We start from the raw sequence: 27,914 nt of genomic DNA, 5'->3' as shown, positions 1-27,914 counted from the left end.
CAATTGGAATCAAGTGTACTTAGCTCATTGCCCCCAAAGGATGGTACATGCCAGGAGACAACAATCAAGCAACTCAGTAGCCACGAGTCAGCAAGCGAACCAACTCCAGACTTAGAGGGCAAGGGAGGAAAGACCTGAAGGCAAATGGAACCCTGAACTTCACAGGTAGGAGGAATTCGTGGATTTAGGGCAATGTGGTGGGGTCCAGATTGATATATCGATCCTGCAGCTGTCGTTTCCTGCAGCTGTCCACCAAAAACAGTAGGGTTGGGGGCACTGCTGCCGTCTCATTGAGCTCATCCATCACGTGACTAACATCTCACCAACCCCACTGGCTTTTCAGAGACACCGCCATCCCGCTTAATTATTGAGCCTTCTGTCTCGGTCACTGCATGTCCTGTTTGTAAATAATAGTCAATATTCTCTGCAAAGACAACTCCTTTAACTTGCAGCCCTTTCAGTCTTATGTAGCGCGGAAAGATTTGATGTCCAGTGTGGCCAGGTCTCGGAGCAAGCAGCACAAGACACTAATCAGCTCATTATGATCGCAGCGGTCATGGGAAAAGCATGCAGCAGTTCAGTTATTTCATGTTTTCCATTAATACTCACTACAAATGGGACAGCATGCAGAAAATAGCAGATAGGAAAATAGATGCATGGGGGCGAGTCTGCATGCACACATTCTGCATGCTTCAGAATACGGCGTAAACATGTATGGCCATATCTCCTACTTGCACCTAAAAGGTAGAGAAAACCACTCTCCAACATGAAAGGCTGCCCAGATTATGTCATTACACAATTGATCATGTTAAAGGAACCATAACATAAGTGAATAACCAATTCTCCTTGCCTCGGACGAGCCCGAAACTCGGCACAGTCACACTCTTGATAGTCATCTCTCTGTACCTACACCCTGGCTCAACACGCCCAGCAATAAAACCCTAGATATTGATGTCTACAAAGCACTCACACTAACCCAACACCCTCTCCACTAGCACTATGTCAGTGATTGCTTGCTTGCCTGGCCCCTTAGATCATCTAAAGGAAGCAACCATCAGGAAAGCATGGAGCAAGTTTCCAGCTATTCACCATGAATGATTCCCTCACCATGTCCCAGGAGTGTATTTCACCTCAGTACTTTGGTTTTGGCTTTGGTTTGTTCACCCTGTCCAACCAAGTCCTTCAAGAGTTTTCCCAAACACAGATAAGTTGGGGGGCCAACAGGTGCCTCAAAAGACACTACACATTACCAGGCTGTGAGATTTATACAATGGAGCAGTAGCTTATTCTAAGTGAGCTGAGGGGTAGGCAACCCCTGCTTAAGCAGCACACGCCTGCACATCATTATGGTGGACCCAACAGAAAGTGATGAAGTAACCGTGCATTCTGGCATTCAGTCGGAAGCACCTCAGTACAGGTAGGCCATGTCTACATGCTTGATGTGTGATTTGCAGGAATAAGAGCAGTCCTCTTTTTGACCCTGAGACGTAGCCACTAAGTCTGGGCAAATACATTCAGATGAATGATAAATCACCTGAATTAACACTGTTTTGAGCTGTTGTGGGTTTCACCAGATTTTTAAGAGATTCCGTTCACAGATTTGGGTTATGCTCATTACATTTTTGTGATGATGAAATGTAGTAACCAGTGCGTTGAAGAGGTCAGACCATTCCTGCCAGCAAATGTTCAAAGCTTAAAAGGTATAAACTTGATTCTCGTTATGTCCAAACAAAACAAAATGTCTCATTCAAAAATAACTTGCACTTGAAGGTTACCTTATTATAAAAACCACAATTAACTGTTTTAAGCTGACAACAATGAAATCTTCTAGAAAAGCACTTGCCATAGAGATTTGTTATGTGTTTTTCCCCTGGTGCAGAGCGCCTTACATTGCAAAACTACCCGACCAAATGATCAAGCAACATCTGAGAAATGAATGTCTGCATCATCAATGCTGGTAGCGTGAATGACTCTTCCTCAGCCCTCGCTGCCCTTCAGAGGTTATTGACTGCAGCCATTGATTGTGGACATTAAAGAATAATTATCCTCAGAGGTTCCTATAGAAGCAAGCTCAGTAGGATGAAACTTCCCACACAACTAATGCAAGACTGACTCTTCCCCAGCCCTATAGGCTTTTCAGTGGCCCATGTATGTTAGCAATGTCCTATACTGTAATATCATAAACCTAAATAATGCTCAAGATATCGACCACCCAAAAGGAAAAAAAGACCCAGACATGTGGACATGTGTGCCTGATTCTGCCTCAGCTCTATTGGCCATACTTTACCTTATTTAAAACCTCAGAAGGATGAAAGCGTAAATTGTTCTTACCCAGATTACAGGTTACACATAGATATCTGCAGCATGCCAGGTAACCCGCTGAGATAATTATGCTCAATTTAAGGTGCTGCCTTAACAGGCAAATGATAACGGAAACACAGGACTCCATTTCCTCCTGCTAACTCCATCCCTACCCAGCCTCAGTCCCACCTATCCCTTTCCACTAACATGTCTCCCTCTTCCTGCATCTTTGAAATTATTTTGTGTATGTTGTTTCCCAAGAATCAACCCGAACCTGTCTGAACGTCTGCCGAGTATCCCTGAAGAAGTATCGTTCTGAAAGCAGATTTTGGTAGTTTCGGGCTGAGCAGAAACTCCACGGACACCTGCAAACCTACCCAAATCCCACTTGTAGATTTGCACATGCCAGGGATCACATCTGAGAAAGTACAGCCAGGTTTATCATCCTCCACGTAGGCTTTGGACAATGCAAATCTTGAATCTCAAAGACCTGCATTTTACTTGAACATAGCAAACACCTCTTCCCCCAGCCAGTGAGTTATGTCCAGATACCGGCTGGGTGGGATTCTGGACCTGATCTTCTACACGGTTTCTGGGCTTGTGGTCTCACCCATGATTCTGATTCAGTGGTCTGACCATTTATTGGTTCCTTTTCTGTTACCCCGCATGCATTCCTTGCCTCCCTTGTGTAAGCCTTTCGCTCTAAGGAGAAACTTGCATAATATAAACATGTCCCATTTCTCTTCTATGGTTAAGAACACCTGCTCCAGTGCTAGATTAATGGACTTTTTTTTTTAATTGAATTGATATTTTATTTCTATCGCGCTCATACACAGGTGTTTCACAGTGCAAGTTTTTCCATCCTGTCCCAGGCACTTCTAACTACTGCTGACCAATTAGCGCTGTTCAGAATTACGGAGATACGTGGTCACCTTTCCCAACCATGATACTCGGAGGAATTTACGGAGGAACTTACCTGGCCAAACTAGGTTTGTACCAAGCCGAACGTAAATGGCGTTCCTCTCATAGTCTCTGTGATATGCTGCCTTTTGTTTCTCTATCAAAAAGTTATCACCTGGTTATTAAATTAGCCAAACTGCTTTTTTGCACACACAGGATCGAAACTGCTCTTAAGAAATATAAAGAGCTATTTGAGGTGGTTAGGTCTTTCTTCACACCCACGCGTTTGTTGTCTACTGCGCCGGCTTCTCAGACTCACTTTGATGCATTAGCAGAATTCTTTCATTCTAAAATTGAAGGAATACTCAGTCATATTCAGCTCGGCCAGGCGGGCAATAGCTTGCCAGTCTATGATGCTAAGCAGCAAGCTGTCGCTGGCTGGTCCTCTTGCCCACTATTCACAGATGAGGTCGATTTAGCAGCTATTACTAAATTGAAATCTGCAGCACCTTCTGACCCTGTCCCTTTATTTGTCTTGAAGGATCTTCTTCCTGAAATTATCTCCTTGGTGACTCAGGTGGTTAACCACTCATGTCATGTTGCTCTGGCTTTATTCCTTCGGAACTTAAGCAGGCTATTGTGGTGCCTCTCCTCAAGAAACCGTCACTGGATGCTTCAGTCCTTCCTAATTTCTGTCCTATTTCACTACTTCCCTTTTTCATGAAACTTCTTGAGGCTCTTATCTCAGCACTTCTTTCTGCTTTTCTTGAGTTTTCTTCTGTACCTGACCCCTTTCAGTACACTTTCACTCCGGGATGGCGAAAAAGAGTGTCTTGGTATCGGTTTTGGATGACATGGCCAGGCTGGTTGATGAGGGGTAGTGGGGGCCCTTATTTTACCCGATCTCTCGGCAGCCTTCGATACTGTACATCACTCCTTTCTCCCATCCCGCCTGGACTCCATTGGCATCTCAGGTCCTGTCTTGGAGTGCTTTGCTTCTTTTTTGTCTGAGAGGGGCCAATCAGTTTCTTTACCACCTTTTCTATCCTCCCTATATTCTCTGTCCTGTGGTGTCCCCCAGGGCTCTGCCTTGTCCCCGATGTTACTTAACATTTACTTTCAACCTTAAGCTGCCCTCATCCACTCCCATGGCTTTAGGTGTTACCCTTATGTGGAATGACACTCAGATCCTTGATCTGGACCACAGTGAGGTGTCTGTCCGTTTTTGTGACTGCCTAGCGGTCGTGGGATATTGGATGAGTGCCAGTTGGCTTAAACTAAACAGGGACAAGACGGAGGTCCTGGAGTCCCTGGTGGGTGCCACTCCTGATTCTGGTTCCTGGTCTCCTTCATTCTGGCCTGTCCTACTAGGTGTTTTCCCTATTCCAGTGGCGGTGCGGTGGTGAAAAATCTTGTGGTCCATCTGTCTGCGTCTTTGTCCATGGCCGCACAGGTTAGTGCAGTCTGCCAAACTGGGCACTTTCTGTTGAGGGTTCTTCGGCAGGTCCTGCCTTTTTTGCCTCCCTCACTTCTCCCCTTGGTTGTCTCTTCCCTTATCTCCAGTAGGCTTGATTATTGTAACACAATATATCTGGCCCAACGATCCGGTTTAATCCATCAGCGCCAACTGGTACTGAATTTGGCTGCCCAGAGGGCCACTGCCACACCATATTGCTCCCAAATGCGTCCCCTACTGCGAGCTCTGCACTGGCTTCCTGTGAAACAGAGGATAGCCTTCAAGGCTCTTTGCCTGTTCCATCGGGCGTACTATCATGTGGGCACAGACTTTCTTCAGGATACATTTCTACCTTATATCTCCAGACGGGCTCTTCGTTCTAGCCAGAAACGGCTGGTTCAGATTCTGCCTTCAGAGAGTCGGTGGTCACGCTTTTTCAGTGGTGCCCGCTAAAAACTGCACTTTTCTGCTAATTCCTGGGGACCATTGCAGTCGGGCTGTGCATATTCTCGTACCAAGATGCATTCGGGCTGAATGTGTGCATTATAAATGTCATTAACATAACATAACATAACATACCCTCTCTTTAAAACACTGTATGGAATCTGAGATACCAAACTCATACCTCTCTCTTGTGGATACACTCAGCACATTCAACAGCAAAACAATTGATTGACGAGAACATATCTCCAATGTTTGGACACGAAGGGCCTGATTCATGTAATTCATCAAATTTTTAGCATGATGCAAAGTGACTTTGCACTGCTGCAAAGTGACTTTGTACTGCCAACAAACACCCTGATTCATGGAGCTGTGCAAAAAGCACTCTGCAAAAATATACTTTGTACTGCTAAAATAGCCTCACACCTAATTTATTACAACCAAGGCAGCATTTCTGCTGAGAATTGGATATGCACTTTCAGTGTAACATGACCTTTATTTTAGTGAGTGTGTGAGCCGATTATCGACTGCTTATTCAAAGATTGAAAGATAGAACCACTTTTAGTCCAAAAAAATAGCGCCTGTTACTTATTGCTACAGACATGGTGAAAATTGGCAGGAAATGACTCTGTCTGACAACAATACGGTATCGACAATCAGGCGTCCGCCCCGTACATGGCATGGAATCCGCCATTTGGACTTAAAAATCCAAATGGACCAAAGCAAAGACCAAGCCAATATGGCCATCCTCCTCCTCCTGGACCTCTCAACAGCTGCCCACTTCTCGCCCAAAGCCACTAATTGGATAGAGTCCTTCCTCTCCAACCGCACAAGGAGAGTATTCTCTGCCTCAGCGTAGCCTGAAACACTTGTGTATAGGTGCGTTATAAATACATTATCAACATTTTACAATATCTTCACTAAACCACTTTTTAACCTCCTGGATGCCCTGGGTGTAACATACCCAATCTACATGGATGACACCCAAATCCTCCTACCCATATCTGGAAACTACAACTCAGACTCCAATGCTTTCAGTAACTTATAGCTTTCAGTAAATTATAACTAACGATCCAGGCCTGGATGGCACAGCACAGCCTATGCCTTAATGACGAAAAAACGGAACTGCTCCTCATTGGCTCTCAATCTCGGCTAAACTCACTCAATACTGCATACAAATACTTTTCCATTGATGGGAACTCAATCACTGTCTCCAAAGAGGTAAAGACCCTAGTAGTATACCTAGACTCCACCCTATCGTTAACCAGACATGTTAACTCTATAGCATCTCACTCAATACTGCATACAAATACTTTTCCATTGATGGGAACTCAATCACTGTCTCCAAAGAGGTAAAGACCCTAGTAGTATACCTAGACTCCACCCTATCGTTAACCAGACATGTTAACTCTATAGCATCAGCAGCAGCACACACTGCAAAACTGATCAATGCCTGCAGACCTTTCCTGTCTACTGACAGCTGCACGATCTTTGCGAGAGCCCTCATACTATCAAGGATTGACTACTGCCACTCACTGTTTGCTGGCACCAATGCCCACAACATTAAAAATCCTGCAAATCATTAAAAATAACGCAGTACGCGCATCCCGAAATAGCTCCAAAAAAGACTGCATATCCGCAGCCAGACGTAACAACCACTGGCTCCCCATCCGAAAACGCATCAGGTTTAAAACATTAGCACTGACCACAAATGCATCTCTAACACTGCCCCCACCTACTTGTCCAAAAGGTTCTCTAAGACCCAATCAACCAGACCCACCGGGGATGCCTCCTCACACTTACTCGTCACTCCTAGGTATAGGCGCCAGAAATCAGGGGCAAACAGCTTCCCAGTGATCACTGCCAAATCCTGGAATGCCCTCCCGCTGGCCTTAAGGTCAGATAACTCCTACTGGTCCTTTTGTAAGAGGCTCAAAACCTGTCTATTCTCTCAAACATCCAAAACCCCAAACAAATGTAATAGTATATCGTGCCACCCCCAATTTCGCACAAACACACACTAGAAACACTGCTGCTCACTTTTTTTTTAAAGTAATTTTTATTATTTAAACAATAAAACTCAACAAAACAAGTCAACAGTGCATGTCATAATTATCAAGAATCAAACATATTTCCATAAGATGGTCACTGTATTCCTTTTACCCTGCCCCCTTAACTCGAGCTTACTATCCTTCACTTCCCACTTCGGTTCCTTCTAGAGGTCATCCTAATCTGTATTTCCGGAGGAGTCCTGATCTTCTGGGAGACCTTGGGTGGATCCATACAGTGTGGCTACTAAATGTCTCCAAGCCATTAGAGTTTCTGTCTCTTCCTCCTCTCCTCTGTTAGCCGCCTCATACCATATCGAAGCCCACCAAATATTCCGCAAAGCCATCAAAACCAATCTTTTTAGCTGAAAGCAAAATACCTATTATCACCCTTTACAACTGTAAATGCCATACTGTTATTTTCGCTATGTCTGCAACGCTGTTCATATCTGTATGTCATGCAGTCTGTAACTGGAACTGTAAATAAGAGACCCCTGGTCGCTCATGAACCTGTAATTCAAATCTTCTTACATATTCTTGTAACAGCGCCTCAATGCCTTCGGGCTGCAAGTGCGCTATACAAATGCAAATAAATAAAATAAATAAATACCACTGTTTCGGCATCTGCCCATTTCAGGAGACCATGCCACCACACCACTATTTTGCATCTAAGGCTCACCTTCCAGCCCATAGCAATTCTACGCTTAGCCAGTATGTAGGCCAGGTCCTTCAATTTGCTCACATATCTCAAGTTGCAGAGTCTTACAAAGCCTCCCACCATAAATGCCCATACGGATTCCACATCCAGCAGTATCCCTTTCGCGGTCAGCCGGTAGATGACTTCACCCTAGAATTTCCCAATCTCTGGGCATGCCCAGAACATATGTACCATCCAAGCATTCACCTCCCCGCATTTAGGACATGCTTGTGTTTCTGTGCTCTTAAATCTAGCAACCCTCTGAGGGGTCATATATGCCCTATGAGTTATATATAGTTGAATCTGCTGCAACCTCACATTTCTGGATGCCTTTTTGTGATATCTCTGGGCCCTTTCCAATAGCCCATCGAGCATTGGCATCCCCACTTCCTCCTCCCAATCCTGTCTCAACTAGGTCACCTCCTTACCCACCCTAGACATCAAGAGTTCGTAGATTCCGGAGACTTCATGTCCTCCCTCTGAAATGTCATAGAATGTTTCTACAGTTTCATCAGGTTGATCTGTAAGCACCGATTCAGGCCATGACTCTCTCACCCTCCGCACCATTCTTGTATAGGTAATATATTGACCCGGTGTAGCCCGGTTTCCTCTACCAGTTCTTCAAATTCCATTACTTTCCATTCTTTCCACAGGTCTCTCAATGTTGCTATACCCCCCGGTTCCCAGTGCCTACGAATCATCTTCCTTAGTTGCTCGTCCACACCCCCCAATGCCACTAGCGGCATCTGCGGGGAACATGGGGTCGGGTTCTCCACAACCTGGCAAGCTTTACGCCATACCCCCCATCCCAGTTCCAACAGCCTTGATCGCCCCTTCAATTCTAATTTAGTCACCCATATCACCTCTTTCAGAAAGAATGGGGCACATTCAGATCTTAGCAGTCTGGACTCCGCTGTGGGTTCTTCTGACAGCCATTTCGCCACATACTGTAGTTGACTGGCCAAGTGGTAGATCTCGAAGTTGGGCAATTTTATACCCCCTTATCATACGTGTTTTGCAATTTCCACAAGGCTATCCTATTCCTGGTGTTGTGCCAGATAAAGCCTCTACCTAGTTATCATAAAGGGGATGTTCACAAAGAAATGCAACAGCCTAGGCAATGCGACCATCTTCAGCAGCGCCAGCCTCCCTACCATGGCCAGGGGGAGCTTTGCCTAGAATCTCATGCTATTCTCCAAGTTTGCTACTGCCCTCTCCGTGTTATGTGTGTGCTCGTCTTCCACTTTGTGATATATATCTACTCCAAAGTACCTGAAAGTTCTAGTCTCCCAGGGTATCTGCAATGCTGGTAGGTTCTCCTGCGGGATCCCTGTGTATCTACCCAGAGGGAACAGGCTCGATTTCATGGGATTAACTGCAATCCCTGAGAGCGACGCAAATCGCTCCATTACTTCCAAGATATATTGTAGGTTCTCCTCTGGATATCTCAGGTATAACAACATGTCGTTGGCATACAGTGATATGAGATTTGGTCCCCCCTTCGTATAAATTCACACCGTTTCGTATTGTTGTCTCAGATATATATCGCTAGGGGTTCTAATGCGAGGATGTACAGCTTCGCGGACCAGGGGCAACCCTGTCTGGTGCCCCTACTGAGCTGCCATTTATCTGAGATAGTCGCCCCGTCTTAACCCTAGCTATTGGGAACTGTAAATCAATTTAACCCATTTTAGATTCCCGGGCCCTATTCCGTATACCTTCAGGGCTGCCATCAGTCAAGGCCATCTGACTGAGTGAAAGGCCTTCACCGCATCTAGTGAGGCAATTGCAATTTCCTGCACATCCTCTTCTGATTGTTTTATGACTCGATGAAGTCTTCTAAGGTTGTCAGATATGCTCCTATGTAGTACATATCCAGTCTGGTCCAGATGCATGAGCTTATCTATGACCCGTCTCAATCTGCCTGCCAACACCGCCATGATAATCTTGCTATCTTGGTTTAGCATGGATAGTGGTCTGTATGACCCGCAGTCCATGCTAGGTTTGTTCGGCTTGAGGAGCGGGACAATGATTGCCTCCCTGAGGGATTCCGGCAGTCCGCCTGTCTCCCATGCCTAGTTCAGCATATCCAATAATGGGGGGAGCACCTCCGTCCCATACATTTGTAGAACTCACTAGGGAGACCGTCGGCTCCCGGGGCCTTGCAGGTAGGTAGCCGCTTGACTAGTGCTTCTAGTTCCTCCAATGTGATTGGGGCATCTAGGTTCTCTCTCTCTTCTGCGCTCAGCTTCGGCAAGCCTATATCCTCTAGAGTTTCCACTATCTCGCTCAGTTCTCCCCCTTCCACGTCTCCATACAATTGCTGGTAGAATTCAAGGAACCCGTTATTCAAACTCTCTTGGGTGTCTAGTATTTTAACATTCTTTCCGTTTATTGCTCTGATGGCTAGTCTGGGCGACTCTTTTTTATATAACCATGCCAGCAGCCTTTCTGGCTTGTCCCCACCCGCATGTTGCCTTTCTGTATACTTCTTATAGTTTAAGTTACACAGCCTCTCCCAGTGCCCCCCACACGCCTGCTGTAATTTATGTATAGCTTCGGCAGCCTCCGGGGAGCTATCTCCCTTATTTATGATCGCTTCTAGTTCCAATTCGGCTTTTTGTAGTTTCTGGATTATTCCACCCTGGAGCCCTTTGGATTTTGCTATAGCTGATCCTCTCACCACCCCCTTAAAGACCTCCCACAGAGTGCCCGCCGAGTCTATGCTTCCGGTGTTCTTTTCAAAATATTCTATGATGTCCTCTCTCAGGTCCTCTCTGAACACTGTGTCTTTCAGTGCCTCAGCTCTGAGCCGCCATGTGGGGATATTTGCTCTGGGGGGCAAATGTTGCCATGTTATGATCAATGGGGAGTGGTCCGAGAGGACCCTCGCTTTGTATTCTGCCTGCATTATCTCCCCAGTCATCTCAGAAGAAACGAACATGTAATCTAGCTTTGTGTACAAGTTTTGTGGAGCCGCATAGTGCGAGTAATGTCAGTCTTGTGGGTGGCACATTCTCCATATATCTTCTAGTTGTAGTTCACCCACCAGGTTCCACAAAGTTTTGCCAGCTGGAGTGGGTCTGTTTCGTTGTTCATCCGATCTATCCATTCCGGGGTCCAGTGTACAGTTAAAGTCACCCCCCCATATGACTGCTCCTCCCAGGTACGGGCAGACTTTGCTGTACAGGGTCTTAAAATAGGCTACAGTATCTTGGTTGTGGGCATATGTGTTGATAATGCACACCTCTTTATTTTCGTCAATCCCCTATCCTCCCATCCAAGTCCACTGTAGTCTGTGTTAGCTTAAAAGGTGCATGCGGGCCGATCCAGGTAGTTATCCCCCTTGCGTATGCTGAATATGTTGCCCCGATTGTGGTCCCCTTCCATTTTCCCTGTATCACCTCCTGTTTGTCCTTTGTGAGCTGGGTTTCTTGTAACAGAGCTATATCTACCTTATGCCTCCTCAGGAAAATCATAATTTTGTTCCTCATTTAAATAACTGTTGAGCCCTCTAATATTCCAGATCATTATCTTGAGGCCTCCCATTTTCAGCCATAGCGTATGCCACCTCTATCCCTTCTCCTCATTTGTGTTGTGCGCAATAGCGCGTGGGTGTAAGCCCGTTCCCCAACTAATTCCAATGCAAACTCCGCAACTCCCCTCCCTCCCGCCTACCATCCCGTCCCCAACTGTTGCCCAGCTCCATCCCTGGATCTCAGGCATCCCCGCATTTGGTCCTGTCCTGGCTAAGCCGGTGCTAGGAGCCCAGCAGGGGTTACCGCACTATCAGTAACCCGACTACCCTATCTAATGGGGTATGAGTTTGGGTTCTCTTCATCTCCCACTTTTTGATATAACAACTCTGCCCGTCGCTGCCTTACATCCTAAATCTATAATCAAGTTACAATGTCACAGTTTATACAGCACCACAGCCTCTGGAACCATTTTCTCGTTACTCCGTGCTGCTCTTCTTCTGATCATCTGCTCCCGTCGGACAGTTCTGTGCGTCCAGCCACTCAGTCGCTTCTTCTGAAGTCTCGAAGAAAATTGCTTGCTTCTTAAGGATCACCTTCAGCTTTGCCGGATACATCAGCATGTATTTGTAGCCCGCATCTCACAGTCTCCTTTTCACTGTTCCAAAGTTCAGTCGCCGTCTCTGCACCTAGAATGTGTAGTCCGGGTACGCAGTGATAGACGCGGAAGCCCTTTGTATTGTACTTCCTTTGCGGAAGTGTTCCAGAATCTTTCCTCTGTCGCAATAGTTTAGTATTTCGGCGAAGATTGGTCTTGGGAAGGCTCCCGGGGGGTGGGGCTTCTTGTCATAGCCCTATGCGCTATTTCCACCGCAAATCCTTGGGTGAGTGCCCCTCCTTCTATTTCTTGCAGCAGCATGGTCTCAATATACTCAGTGGGGTTCGGTCCTTCCTGTCCCTCAGGGAGTCCCACAATACGTATATTGTTTCCCCGTGCACGTCCTTCGGCTTCCTCAGCTCTGTTCTCCAGGTTGCTCACTTGTTGTTGCAATGCGTGGATCTCTGAGGCATGCAATGCGCAGGTGGCTGTGTTAGATTTCACTTCTTTCTCCAGCTCGCTTGTTCGTTCCACAATTGTCCTTACATCCTGTCTTAGTAGGTTAACGTCCACTTGTACTGCATCAATTTTAAACTCTAGAAACTCTTTCAGCGTGGTCATTGCGGCCTCCAGTTTCGTTTCCCATGTCTTTTTCAGATCTGCAATGGCCTCTAGTATCTGCTGATCGCCGGGTGCTGGGGGTGTTTCCGCCTGAGCACCCCTTTCTTTGTTCCTGGACCCCTCCATTGTTTGTGGTGTTTTAGTAAAGTCCTCGATTGTGGATTGCTTCCCCTTTGTCTTGGGCAGCTTGGATGCCATTGCACAGTCTCAGCGTTGCAGTTCGAGATGTTCGGGGCCTAGGTGCCCAATGTTTGTGCTTATGCCCTCCTGCTCAGTGCTAGGTTCAGTTTGGAGGCCCTTCACTATATTGTCCTGGGTCCAGGGCTCCTCCTCGTGTACAGGGTACTTGGGTGCTCCGTGCGGCCTCCAGAGGCTTCTACTTTCTCTAGACACGCCTTGGTTTGTTTGTTTGTTTATTTGTTGTGCGCGCCGGACCCAGAGGTATCAGGGTGCAGTTAATAGAGAACTTACAGCTTAGTTACAGAAATTAGTAAAGGTAAGGACAGGTTACCTCCGTGTTACAGGATGAAGGTAAGCAGCACGAGTATCAAGGCATATGAATGTAGACAGCAAAACTTTACAGAAATTTACATATTTAACAATACTATAACAAAAATACAATGCAAACAGGCAGGGCTAGGTTAGTGCGGTAAAGGAAATTGGGTAACAAATCTTTCTCTATGAGCCTTTTAATAGTATTCTTTCTGAATTTTGTAAATGTTTGGTCAGATCTGAGTGTGTGTGGCAAGGAGTTCCACAATTGTGCTACCCTAACTGGGAAGCTGGACCCTCCAATGGTGGACAGTTTGAATCTTGGCACTTGAAGACAGTTAGGGTTGGCTGTTCTAGGCGGTCTGACTGAGTTTTTTCTGATAAATCGTTCTGATAGGTAGCAGGGGGTTTTGTTGTTAAGACATTTGTGGATGAGGGAGGCTGATTTGAGATTAATTTTTTCTTGGGTGGAGAGCCATTTATGTTTCCTTCTTATTTCGGAGATGTGTGCTCTTCTGGGGATGCTTACGGCAGCCCTCAGAGCATTATTTTGTAGCACTTGTATTCTATTAATGGTTTGTTCATTTGCCCCCATGTAGAGAGCGTTACAATAATCAAGTTTTGATAGGATGAGGGCTCTATAAAGGATTAAGCAGCTGTCAACTGACTGGAATTGTTTTCCTGCTCTAATTAGTTTACATGTGTAGGTAGTAGATGAAGCCAAAGAATGTACCTGTTTAGTAAGGGATAAAGTTGAGTCGAGATAAAAGCCTAGAGTTTTTACTTCTCTGGCGACCTTAATAGTATTCCCATCAATGATGAATGCCGAATAATTAAGGTTGAGATTTGAGATGCGAGTTGCGGTGCCCAGGATGATGAGCTCTGTTTTGTCATCGTTCAGACACAGGCCATGGTTAGCCATCCATGCCTGAACGATGCTGTAGAATCTGTTCACTCTGTTAATCTGGTTACTCCGTTGTGGCTGCGCTTCATAGGTCCATGTTTGGTCCGTGCTCTTTGATGCTCCAGGGGAGATGTATGTCTCTATCAGTATAGTTGGCTGCCCACGTGTGGTTTGGAGGGCACTGCGCTATGCAGCAACCACATGCAGGGGAGTTGCTAGGTCTAGAAAAGACCCGGGGCTAAGCTGATGTCGGAACTGTTGGGACTGGGGGCTAGCTAGTCTTTTGGCTGTAGCTCCTGAGATTCTATCCGGGGCTACAACCAAAAGATCAGGGGCTATAGCCCCCTTAGCCCCCCCCTAGCAACGCCCCTGACCACATGTATCTGCACGGCTCACACCCCAGTGTCACGTATGTTGCAGCCGTTTCTTCTCCTAAGTGTGGGGCTCTGGCTCTGGCTGTGTTTATCTAGGTGCATCTTGCCTTCCCAGGCCCCCAGGGAGTTGCACTCCTTGTTCCAGTGTTCATGTGTCACTGTCTGGGTTAATTGTGTTGCTTGTGGGTTATAGAATGGGGCCACCTCTGTGAGTCTCCGGGTTGCCCACCCTACATTGCATGCTCCGGTGCACGTCCTCTCCAGCGCTGCACCCCCTGTGGCTGCTGTGCTATGTTATGCCGTCTTCCTTCCCAGCGTTTTCCGCAGTGTATGCTCTGGGATGCCCCCTCCTTCTGAAGATTCGATTCAGTGCAGTGCCAGACCCACGGCCCTCTCCGCCTGACTCTATATATCCTTGTTAGCGTACGTGGGCAGTCTGTGGTCGCAGTGTTGTGAGGGGTACGGCTGCCTCAACTGGTCCAGCCGACCTCCGTTTCGCATTTAAAAGTCCCCCTCTCCTGAGTGACTCCAATGCGGTCACACCATGTAATGGGTGCCCGTCCGCGTGTACGCTGTCTCCAGCGTTGTCGGGTGGTATGTGTTGCGCATCCATGCGCTGAGGCCCGATGCCCCTTCTGTGTGCGCACACTCTTGGTTCCACCCAGTGTGCAACCCGGGGCCGGCGCTGGCTCTCGCTCTCATCTAGCAAGCGCTTACTTCGGTGTGCACCTGGGCTCTTCCGCTGCACACTCACCGCAGTAGGATTTCTCAGTTGATGACCAGGAACTTCGCTGCTCCTTGCTCACAGTGTTCAGTCATTCGAGACCTTTGTTAACCTGGGCGGCCATTTTGTCTCTGCGTTCTCTGAGGTGACACTCCTAGTTTCCAGCAGATATCTTCCTTTATTTTACATTGTTAAGGTTCCAGCTTAGATCGTCGCGTGCCTCCTGCTTTCCCATGAGTGTTCCTCCTTTTGGAACAAGTAGAACTTGGTTTTAACGGCGGGCAGTCTCAGGATGAGTATCGGATCTGCGGGAGCTCCGGAGCAGCCCAGCCTCTCACATGGCTGGTTAGCCACGCCCCCGCCCACTGCCGCTCACATTATGGCACTCTCCACCTTGTCAATTATTCCTACTGCGTACCTGCAATGTACTGTATTTAACAATGACTGTAACCTGTTGTATCCCATGTACTACAATGCCAGTTATTGTTCAGAACCTTATCTGTATCTCCTGCACTTTCCATGACTATTCCAGCTGACGACTGTGACCTTGCTAAAGCTAAGCATTATTGTAACCTGCGCCCAGATGCCCCCAGGTTTGCCACGCTTTGTAAATGCCAAAATAAATAAATGAATAAATGAATAAATAAATAAATACATAAACAGGTTTTTTTCATAGCAAACCACTGCTTTTCCCAGAATCCCCAGAAAGTAAAATTTGCAGAATATTACACCTTTTGCCACTGGTAGGTGAAATTTATATTTCCCTGGGATCACTGTAGCCCTTAAAGTAACATCATACGGATCAGTTCCTTCAATTTTTCATGTGCCAATCATACTCTTATCCTCTCTGGCACATTTCTAAACACATATGAGCCTTACACAATGTGTCCCATAAATTGGACGACTGTATTTTAATACCTAAATACCGAAATGTGCCTCCTACTACTTCTGTCTCTTCCCCATATTGTGACATTATATGCTTTTCTTTGCAAGACACCCAACGCATATTAACATATTTGAACTGGTAGCCCTCTTGTCATCCTGTAATCATTGAAGTTGTTGGTGCCAATCAGAACCCTTGAGACAATATAGCCCTGCCTGTGTTGCACACTTTGATACAACCCCGGGATAACCTTGCCACCATTGTGAGCATTTTGAAAAGGGTATACTATGCTAGAGTAGGAGAGGACACTCGTTCCAATATTTTATGCTGGCTCCTTCCTTAAAGCTCCAACCTTTTATGCCCACTCTTTCCTCACCAACCCATTTTGCACTCCCCTCAACTGTGTGAAGGATGGCTGTAAGAACCCTGGTCGATATGCACTTGTACAGTGATCAACAGTTTACAAGTATCCTTTTTCACACAGTAATGCCAATTGGTGATTGTTTTTGGAGGGACACCTTGCAGAATTGTTTTTCTAGCATAGGTACCTTATAATTACTGTGGATACCAGTTAAAACAGCACCATTGCTGGTAATTCTTAAAGAGGCCCACTTGACATTAATCTGGTGTACAAATGACCCCATGTGCTGAACTGTCCACTCTAAGGCTTTGACTCTACTCCCATTGCTAGCTTCCCATAATATCATAGCTGTTGCCATAGATGTCTTTAAAGACACACTTACCAGCAGGATATTTTTCAAAATGTATTACAATTTTTTTCAAAATAAAGATGAGTCAAGAAGGTTTGTGGAGACCAGACTACAAAGGTCACTAAGCTGCTCTGAATCTCCACGTGGGCTCCCTCCACCCTAGCTCAGAAACCCCCATCCTGACAGGGCTCCCGAGACTGCTAACTACCAATAGCTATCCCCAATTATGAAGGTCTAGACTGCTATAAGGGAGGCCGCAAGGCTTCAGCCTTTTCTATCTCTCTCCCATTGCAAATTCCTAAGGGACAAAAAATGGCACTCCACCCTCCCTACTTTCTGTCTCCTTCTCCTGCCTCGGTTCTGCTCCCTCTATTTCTACTATTCTTCCCTGTTTGTTATTACCATGTTCTCTCTCTCTCTCTCTCTCTCTCTCCATCTCACGTTCTCTTTCTCTCTTTGTTCAGCTCTTCCTCAGTCCTCCCTCCTCATTCTCCGTCACTCTTGATTCTCCAGCCACCCTGCCAACTTTCCAAGTTCCACGCGTGACTTCACAAGCCAGTCCTGCTTTTTGCTTCCATTTGCATGATGGAACTTGTAGTTTTGTTTTTCTCATTGCACCGGTGGCCCTACAAGTCCCATCATGCAGTGTGAAAAAAACAGTACTGAACAGAAACAAGATTTTGCCTGGAACTGGGAAACTTGGCAGCTATGTTTAATGGCCCTGCCCAGCGGAGACCCCAACGCTTCCCGGCGGGTCCCTGTACCTCCCTGGAGGGAAACGCACTAACGTTTCCCTCCAGGATTGCTGGGGTGCTGTCGCCTCCTTTGGGTGCCTGCCTTGCCTGTGGGTTGACCATCCGTCTGCCCAGTGACGGTCACAGGGTGCTCCAGAGGGAAAAGCTCTGTCGCTCTCCGGCAGGAGCTCCAGGATAGTTGGGGGTGCTACCCCCTCCCTTGGGTGCCTTCCTTGCACGTAGGTTGACCATCCCCCTGCCCAGCAGATGTCCCTGGGGGCCTGCCATTCATTTGCCAGGGCACCAGGAGCCATTCGCGCCTGGGCCCATTGGAATGCATTGCACTACTAGATGGCTGCGCTCCGAGCTCAGTCATCTGGTAGTTGCCCATAGAAATTAAGGCAAGGACCAGATGGCTGCTTCCTCTGGAGGTCTGGATGAGCACTAATTTGAAATTATTCTACAGCTGGGTCTATAAAGAGTCTGAACACTTTTGTCCAGACCCCCCTCAGCCCCCCTCTGTCACTACCCTCTGTCACCCAGGGTAATCAGATTACAAGAAAGCTTAGTCACCTTCCACCAGATTATTGTAGAATGTGTGTATGGGTCCCTACTGCGCTCCACTCAGTTCTCGTTGCCCAACCTGGGCTACATGGTGAAACTACTGTAACATGCCAAGCCGGCCGAGGGCCGCACTCCATGTGATTTCCCAGTAGAGCTTGGCCTGCTGGGAGTGCCCTGCCTGCCCACAGCAGGAAGGGGAGCCTTTGGTGCTTTTCCAAGAGGCCAGCTTTTTTCCAGGCAGCAGGACTTGCAGTGGACAGCAGGGTGGCCTGCCTGCGTGCTGCCACATTATAAATAGGATCGATTTGGCACACTTTGTCCATCTAGGGTTGGATTTCTTGGCCGGTCTCCTCTGTTGTTTCAAGCAATTAGCTTACACCTGCCTTGGAATTGTGTCCAGGGTATGTCTGCTCAGTTATGCCCCCTTACATGTGTGGCTCTTGCCTTGGAGCAGAGCAAAGGTCGGGCAATCCAAGTGATCAGACCTGAGTGGACAGGGTTGGGTGGTTCTAGCAGGCCCTGTAAGCCATTGATTTGCCCCTTTCTCCTGCAGTTTGGAACGATTGTTACATGGGATGCTGACCCCCTTGTCACCATGCTGGTGGTGGCACGTAGAAAACCCCTCCCACTTTAAGTTGTGTCTGTCCCCTTCCACCGCCTGGAGGAGGCTGGCCAGCCCTTGGCCTTGCCGTTGACCTGTCCACCCACCCCTACAATTGTTGGGGGTGCAATTTGATCCTTGGGTCCCACAGACCTCTGAGGGCATGAAGGGTCACCACAGGCAGGCCTGCTGCTCCCCTGGTTTCCAGCCTCCAGCAGGTGCGGCAACCTGGCCAATCCTGCCAGTAGCATATGCTTGTCTCAAAGATTAAGCCATGCATGTGTAAGTACACACTGTCGGTACAGTGATACTGCAAATGGCTCAATGGCTCATTAAATCAGTTATGGTTCCGTTGATATCTCCATCTGTTATTTGGATAACTGTGGTAATTCTAGAGCTAATCCTTGTGGAAGAACGCTGACCTCTCGGGATGCATGCATTTATCAGACCAAGATCAATCCGGCATGGCTACTTTGGTGACTCTAGATAACCTTGGGCCAATTGCACGTCCCTGTGATGGCGACGATACATTTGGAAGTTTACACTATCAACTTTCAATGGTACTTTCTGTGCCTACAATGGTGACCATGGGTAATGGGGAATCAGGGTTATATTCCAGAGATGAAGCCTGAGAAATGACTACCAGAGTCAAGGAAGGCAGCATGCGTGCAATTACCCACTCCCAGCTCATGGTGGTAATGACAAAACATAACAATGAAGGAGTCTTTCGAGACCCTGTAATTGGAATGTGTAAACTTTAAATCCTATAATGAGGATCCACTGGGGGCCAAGTCTGGTGCCAGCAGTCATGGTAATTCCAGTTCCAACAGCACATTTTAAGGTTGGTGGAGTGAAAAAGCTTGTAGTTGAATCTACCGCCTGCTCCAGGCAAATACGTGGAATGCTGACTGCAGACCCAACAGTGAACGATGGAGTTAAAAAAACTCAGAATTTAAATACTCCTTCCCCTGTTTACATATACTGTAGATATGGTTTGAAACCATCTGGTCTTAATAAACCTTCAGTGTCACTTGGACGGATATACAAAGCTACCCAATAACCTGTGGGATCAGCGTGATTTTAAGTTATTTACCTTGCGCTTGCTATTCCCTCTGTGGATACTATCATTAGCCTGGAAAAAGGCCTGTGTATAGGTCAAAACACATGTTTGCTGTGTTGATCTTTGACATTTGGACATACTAAACGATTTTGTTTAAGTATAAATTGTCACAGGGCTGATTCTAAACCAAGTTAGTATAATTTCTTCCAATTAATTATTGAAGCGCAAACGGTTCAGTGCTAATTTAATGGTTGACTTTTATATGTCGCTGGGTATTGCCACACCCTTGCTCTGACATCTGCAGCACCTCTCATAAAATATCTTTCTTTTATCACTCTGGCAGAGTAGCTCAAACATGTGGTTTCCCGCCTCTCTTTTTTATACTTTCTGTGCCTACCATGGTGACCACGGGTAACAGGGAATCAAGGTTTGATTCCGGAGCGGAAACCTGAGAAACGGCTACCACATCCAAGAAAGGGATCAGGCGCACAAATTATCCACTCAAGACTCGGGGAGGTAGTGATGAAAAATAACAATACAGGACTCTTTCGAGGCACTGTAATTGGAATGAGTACACTTTAAATCCTTTAACGATGATCCATTGGAGGGAAAGTCTGATGCCTGCAGCCACAGTATTTCCAGCTACAAAAGCTTATATTAAAGTCACTGTGCTTAAATAGTTTGTAGTTGGATCTTGGAATTGAGCTGGCGGTCCACCGCATGGCGAGCTACCACCTGTCCCAGCGCCTGCCTCTCGGCGACCCCTTGATGGTCTTGACTGAGTGTCCTGGGGGCACGTAGAATTTACTTTGAAACGATTAGATTGTTCAAAACAGGCCAGTCACCGCAATACTTCAGCTAGGAATAAGGCAATAGGACTCTGGTTCAATTTTGTTGGTTTTCGAACTTTGGCCATGATTAAGATGGACAGTGGGGGGCAGAGGTGACATTCTTGGACCGGAGCAAGACGAACCAAAGCAAAAGCATTTGCCAAGAATCTTTTCAATAATGAAAAACGAACGTCAGAGGCTCGAAGACTATCAGATACAGTCGTACTTTCGTCCATAAACAATGCTGACTAGCAATATGGCAGCGTTATTCCAATGACACACGGAGCAGCTTCTGGGAAACCAAAGTCTTTGGGTTCAAGGGGGAGTATGGTTGCAAAGCTGAAACTTAAAGGAATTGTTGGAAGGGGACCACCAGAAGTGGGGCATGTGACTTAATTTGACTTAACACAGGAAACCTCGCACAGTCCAGACATGGAAAAGATTGATAGCTCTTTCACAATTCTGTGTGGGGGTGGGGGGAGGGGGTCCAAGGCTGTTTTTAGTTGGTGGAGTGATTTTTCTGGTTAATTCTGATAACGAATGAGACTCTTCCATGCTAACTAGTTACGCGACACCCCACCCCCACAGTCGGCATTCAACTTCTTTGAGGGAAAAGATCAAGCAATAACAGGTCAATGATGCCCTTAGATGTCTGGGGCTGCACGTGTGTTACACTGAATGGATCAGCACAGTGTCTACCCTTCGCCGACAGATTGCGGGTAACCCGCTGAACCCCATTCATGAAAGGGATTGGGGATTCCAATTATTTGCAATGAAAAAGAAATTCCCTGTAAATGCGAGTAATAAGCTTGCGAGATTTAGTATCTACCCTTTGTGCACACCGCCAGTCACTACTACCAATTGGACAATTAAGTGAGGTCCGCAGATCGGCTCCACCGGAGACAGCAATGGCCCTGGGGGAGCACTCAGATGACAACCAAACTTTTCCTCCTTGTAGCATTTATGACAAGGTGGCTTTTCTCCAAAGGGTGGTTTGGTCTGTCGTTCTCCTTCCGGTTTCTCTTTCTAAAGGGAGAGTACAGAATCACTGCCTTCCAATCTGCCATACCACCAACCTATGTCCAAAATACCCTCCATTTGCCCGTCCACTTCGACAGTCCTGCACATGACTCCCAGCAAACACCTGCCACGGCCATGCAGATGCTTGCTTCCAGGTCCTCTCCACATGGTGTGCTGCTGTATGCGCCCATTTCTATCCGCTTCGCCAATGGTTATTGGTTGCAACTTGAAATCCACCTATCCACTGTAAATACTAGACCATTGGCAGGCTAATGCCACTGATCCAGTGCCTAGCCACACCATTAAAGTCTGCCTGCTAATGTCACTTCAGTGGTGTATCCGTGCACCGTTGCAATGTTAACATTTACAGCACAGGCACACCCAACGTACTGTATAGGATACAAACACCTCTTACACCTCTTTTTTATCCCATGCAGTACCTTCGTTGTAGTCCATGCTGTAAATATTCCATCTAATACCAACACATATGCAGGTAGCATTAATAAATGGGAGATATTTAAAATACCAAATGCTTTTATTGTTACCTCCAAACTCATTGTCAGTGGCTACAAATGTAAAGGCACAAAAAGTCCACTGTGTGGTTGGAAATTCTCACTTTGATTTTGTTCCAAGCATCTTCTAAACCTGACTTGTGATTCCCCATTTAGATCTGAATACAGTGCCCATCCTTATTTTCAACACACTTGCATGCACATTGCTGGATGGCAATACAAGTACTAGAGTTGTTTTCCAAAATCCTCATTCTGCACATTGATCTCAATTAAAGTTTTCATCCTAATTGTCTTTTGACATTCTGTCCGTTAAAATGAAAGGGGATCTGTGAAATAAATATTTAACACAAGATAGATAGAACGATAAATGGAATGATAGATAGATAGACGGATACATAGATAGATGGATTAGATATATTCATTTATAGATACTTAATTAGATGTATAGATACAAAGACACACTGATAGAAATTATTTAAAATGTACGTGGTCGTAAGTAATGTGTTTTGTTCGCACTAGCTCATTGGCCATGAGGAATAGTAATGATAGAGGAAACAGAGAGAGGGGGACAGAGGTAGGGAGAGAATAGGCACGCATAGGGGCTCATTCTGAGCCTGCTGGTTCAGAAAGAACGGTGCGGGTAACTTTACCGGCACCGTTGTTTCCGTACCGCCATATTACAACTCTGAATGCGGTCGCCGTCCTGCCCGGCAGGTCAGACCTGCCAGGCAGAACGGCACCAGCCCGCAGAGTTTTCATGGAAGCACCGGTACTGTTATTAACAGTGCCAGTGCTTCCGTGTTCCCCACCAACATAGAGTCCTACTGGACTCTATGGGAATGGGGAATTACAATTTTCTGGCGCTTGACTTTCCGGTCAGCCGGGGTTGCAATCCCCCTGTGTTACTGGGAAGTCAGGCACCAGTAAATCATTACGGGTCCGACGGCAACCTGCCGGTCTTACCGGCACGGTTACTGCTGGACCCGTAATGAGGCCCATAGAGTCAATACTGAATGCAAAGTTATCAGTGTAATATAAAATTACATTCCCCTGCAATTTTTCAAAAATGTTCTTGTGATCTGAAACTCACCTCTTGGTAATTTGGAGTCATCAGTGGTTGTTCTGAAATATGCTGTCTCGATTCTGCGTGCTGTCTATTTTCTCTCTAGGTTTGGTCCTGTCGAAGGTTGAACAGCATGTTTTTGGGCAGATTTATGTGCATGTGGTAGTTTCATACATTTATATTTTGAATATGAAGTTTTCTGCATTTTGTTGTGTGTTTCTCTTTGTTCTTAAAGAAGTTGCTTTAAAAACTGACTGTTGAATGTTTTGTTCAGGAGCCACAGTTGGATGATGATGATGATGGAGAATGTCACAGGTGTGCTGACCCCTTTTCTGACAAACACTACAAATCCCGAAACAGCTATGTCTACCATTCATGAAGACGCAGATAGCCATCAGTACATAAATCTATTTGCCCGCTGGAACTTCTTCACCATCGTGTCCCTCTCCATTATTTGCATTCTAGGGGTCGCAGGCAATGGACTTGTGATTTGGGTCGGCATCTTTAAGATGACCAGGACAGTCAATGTCATCTGGTTCTTGAACTTGGCCATCGCTGACTTCATCTTTGACATCTTCCTTCCCCTTCACATTGTGCCGATGGTGATGGAGCATTATTGGCCATTTGGAGACATTCTCTGCAAGATAACCAAAACAATATTATACCTGAACATGCTGACAAGCATCTCCATCCTTGCTGTCATAAGTATAGACCGCTGTGTTTCTGTGCTTTATCCAGTTTGGTCAAGGAACCACCGAACTCCCAGCCTGGCATGTAAGATTGCATTTGCTACTTGGCTGTTTGCAGTCATCCTCAGCTCTCCATACCCAGCCTTTTATGAAGCTATAACATTTTGGGATAGAAATGTCACATACTGCTTTGACACCTATGGGATTCAAGAAGAGGATGGGGTTGTCGTGATTATGCGCTACAAGGTCATGATCATTACGAGATTTGTGTCCATGTTTGTGGTCCCATTCATAATTATCATCATTTGCTATGGGGCCATTGCTTTAAAGATTAAGAACAGAAAGCACCAAAGTACATCCAGCCGGCCTTACACGATCATCATCACTATCATTGTTCTGTTCTTCATCTGTTGGTTTCCATTCCACGTCTTTCCCTTACTGGATTTTTATATCTATGATCCAACATATTGGTTCTTCAAATTAGGTGTAGTAGCTGAGGCTCTAGCAACCAGCTTGGCCTATTTCAACAGCTGCCTCAACCCCATTCTGTATGTCTTCATGGGCAGCGACTTCAAAGATATTTTGAGAAAGTCTTTCTTGACTGTCTTTGAAGGAGCATTTAACGAGGAACTTACTGTGGAAAAGCTGGATGGAAGAACCCCACCCAAACCTTCATGCGAAGTAGAATCCCAGTTGCTCTGAAGCTTCTCTACAGAGACAGATATGTCTTTGCAGTATGAATAATACAGTTAGATATCTAAGTATAAGTTCCATATCAGTATAGAACCGTGAAGCAAAGTGATAGGGTGTTTAACATCAGGTGGGGCAACTAAGCCCTCCCATCAAAATGGCCACTATGGACGTCACTAAATAAACGACGTTCCATTGGCTACACAAACTATAGGACCCTTAGTTACGCGGTCCTCTATAAATGGTTGGCTTCTAACCCGCGTCAGTACTTTTCCACCTACGTCTAGCAGCACGCAGATTGAACATCAAGGTGCTAGTGGGCTCATCTAAACACTAGCTTCCCACCAATTAACCTATCAATCCATCATCACCTCAATGGTCCAGTGTCAATTAGTGCTCTGAAGTTTGGCCTTGAGTTTGTACTGTGCTCTGAGAATTTTTTAAGGAGTGAAGTCACAGCCTGCCCTTGTGCGTAGGTGTGACCACCTCGATCGTCCAATTTGTTCCTTCCACGTGACTGGACACCATGAAATCGATCCTTTTCGTGTATTTAATATAATTTTTTAATAGTCCTCTGACGTCTTTTGTTTTACTCACGCCTTCTGAACAGGACTCTCCTGTTCTTTCACACAATTTGTATCCAATGTCAACCAATTCCTGTTTGATAAGACTTTGGCTTCTTGGCTCATCCAACTGCTGAGATTCATTTGTAATTAAAATTGCAACACACTGAAGTGAGGCCTTCTTGTTCTGTTCAGCACTGCATTAGAATGTGTATTGGAAACATCCATCTTTTATTTCTCCATTTGCATCTATATATATATATATATGTAAATTCGCGCTTGCCGTGATCTATTTACTATAAAGCTTGAAGCTAGCTTTCAAGATGACTTTGCTTCTTTGCATTTCTGTGGCATCTGTACACGTATAAACTAGCTTATGTCTTCATCTGTGTCTTTGGCATAAGCTTCTTCACCTTGCTACCAAGATGTCACTTATCCTTAGTACTTTTTTGATGCCTTATAGAATATCTGCATTCTCTGGTCTCTTCTGTGTGTGCCATCTCTTTCTGTGTGACGTCACCATTCATCCTTGCCTTTCATCTGCTCCGCTTCTTCAGGAATCTCATTCAAATTGCCATCATATTGTCTTGCATGCAGGTATGGTTTTCTCAATGGGTACCTTGCCTCCCAGATTCTCTTAGGTACTGGTACTCTTATGGGTACTGCACAGAGTCCACGCTCTGCTCTTTGCTGGTTCAACTGTTCCGCATACTTCTCATACTCTGGTTCCCACTCTATAGGTAGTAAGGGCGGGGCAGTTGGAGGGGGGTACGTGGCTCCTCCTCTACACTTGTTTCTGCAATGCCTGTAAATATACAGCATGGGTCGAGACTTTGGCAAATAGAAGGGGTTTCACTGCAAAGATTATTAATTAATTTTAAGTCTGGTAAACTATTTTAAACTTATAATGAGACACTGTTAGCTATGACCAGCATCTAAAACAACAGATTCTACAACAGAAAGGCACCACTACAGTTAGACACTGTCACTGACATGCTGTGATTTGGCCATAGATTTGCATTTGGAATGTGTACATCACCAACTCATTTTTAAGTGATAGCAATTGGAAGCCTTCAACCCCATCAGAGATCAGGCCCATACAGATGTCAAATAGGGACATGAGGCAGCAGATGAAAAAGGACAATGAAAGTTGATCACAACGCCCTAAAATCTTCATTGCTTAATTTGTGGCAATGTTGTCCAGGGCTCAGGCCCAAAATATGTTTTACATCATCAGCACTTATGATGTACTTGCTGAAGAATGTCCTACCTTGTTGTGCTAATGGGACAGAAACTTGTACATGTTGGGAATCTACAAATTCAAAATATGCAATAGCCATTAACATCTAAGGCTAAGGGATCTCAGTGTGATTAGACTACACCGGTTTGACCCAAGATCGAATTTATGAATAGAACCCACTTAGGTTGATTCACTTGTGTTGTTTTAAGGTTGATTGATTTTTTTATGTGATATGATCATATTTATGATGACTTTTTTTATTGACTTTGTATGACTAATAAAATGTGTATTTTTTTAGTACTATAGTATTAAGAAAAAGGCTCAAGCTCTATTTCAATACGCATGGGGTATACTAACACATGCAGGCGCCAATTTGGCCCTTTTGATCAAATATATTGCCCAGCCACCTTAAGATAAACACATTATATACCAGATAGAGCTGCAACACCTTTATGCAAGCCGGGTTTGACAATCTGTGGGCTTACAGCTTAGCATGTGCCATACATGAGGCGGTCTTTTCCGCGAATGGTTTTACGACATTTTGCATAAAGTAGTGATGGCTTTGAAGTTATTGTTACCTAAGTGACGTATGGATATACTTTAAAGCAAGCCTCCTCTTTAATTCTTGTTTAATGTGGGTGCTTAGCAATTGCAATCCATGCTACATGACAGCAATGGCGACAACATTCGACTAAAGCACAAATTGTTTCGCCTTCACCACCCATTTATTGGGTTTGTCGACGCCTTTATCCACTTAAGGCTCCCTGTTTCTTCTCCATCTATCCTAATCAGGTGAGTTGGTATTTATGCCTTTGCTTCTCTGGGATTCACTGGCGCTGCACTCCCGAGAACTCACAGCCTTTTTGCTTCACAATTGGAATGTAGGGATTGGTTTTTCCCACTTTCATTAGACGTTCTTGTTCCTTGCCTTTACAGGCTCCTCTACTGTGGCCAACACATCTCTGGATTAATCTACAGTATGTTGGGACCAGTATGCCTGGTGAAGAAAATGGTATTCATCAGTTCTCCCGGCTTTACTTTGGTTATGGATTAAGTTCCCAGTACAGTTGCCCTCAGATCTCTTTTTAACTTGTTGTTTTTTAGTCTTTCCCTTTCCTGTTTCTTTTATATATTTTTCTCTTAGGATGGATCTCCTGCTTTGGGCTTATTTGCTCACCGTTGGTTTTAGAACTTTGTATCATTGAATTGACTAAACATCAAGTGGCGCTCAACATCAGGGAGTACGCCGTCCTGAAGAAGACGGGCATCAACTGAAACACAGTTAGATGCTAAACCCTGTCGAAACTACCACTGTTAGGTTGACTCCAGTCCTTTCTCTAGTCCCAACGCCAATGTTGTCAACGAACGGCACCCCACTGCCATTATTTGTGAAAAAATGTTTCTCGTTTGAATGTATGTTAGTAAGATCTGTGTTAGTACCCCGCAGATGCACGTGCGAGCTCCGGCCTCCTTCTGAGTGATCCCCTTCACTCATTTGGGGTTCCAGGTGGTTCAGTCGTGCGCATGCGGTGTGGACCGCTTAGGCGGTTCCTTTTGAAGGGTGTGATGAGCTCTTCCACTGAGATGCACTTTATTCTTATCACTACGAGCTAATATTTAGTATGGGCCTATGCAGATTTAATATGCAAAAAAATCTTTTTATCTATTTGTGGAAAAATAATAAAATGACAATATTTTCTTTTTTAAATCGTTTTTGGGTTGA

General features: G+C 45.6%; 1 protein-coding gene across 1 annotated transcript; it reads left to right on the top strand.

Moving 5' to 3' along the window:
* The first annotated feature begins 51 nt into the window (after window positions 1-51).
* On the top strand, window positions 52-27,903 carry LOC138528687 (formyl peptide receptor-related sequence 4-like). The gene is made up of 2 exons (XM_069640547.1): window positions 52-165; window positions 23,284-27,903. The coding sequence occupies exon 2, from the start codon at window positions 23,297-23,299 to the stop codon at window positions 24,398-24,400; it is 1,104 nt and encodes a 367-aa protein (XP_069496648.1). The 5' UTR covers window positions 52-165; window positions 23,284-23,296; the 3' UTR covers window positions 24,401-27,903.
* Window positions 27,904-27,914: the final 11 nt, after the last annotated feature.

The sequence above is a fragment of the Ambystoma mexicanum genome, chromosome 1q (genome assembly GCF_040938575.1).
Source record: "Ambystoma mexicanum isolate Mex_15411 chromosome 1q, UKY_AmexF1_1, whole genome shotgun sequence".
NCBI classification, from domain to species: Eukaryota; Metazoa; Chordata; class Amphibia; order Caudata; family Ambystomatidae; genus Ambystoma; species Ambystoma mexicanum.
Note: the sequence above shows the minus strand (reverse complement) of the source record. Positions and strands in the feature narration are given on the sequence as shown.

What these genes read in the sequence shown, in the direction of transcription:
- LOC138528687 (XM_069640547.1), top strand. Translation starts at nt 23,297, where the DNA reads ATGATGATGATGATGGAGAATGTCACAGGTGTGCTGACCCCTTTTCTG.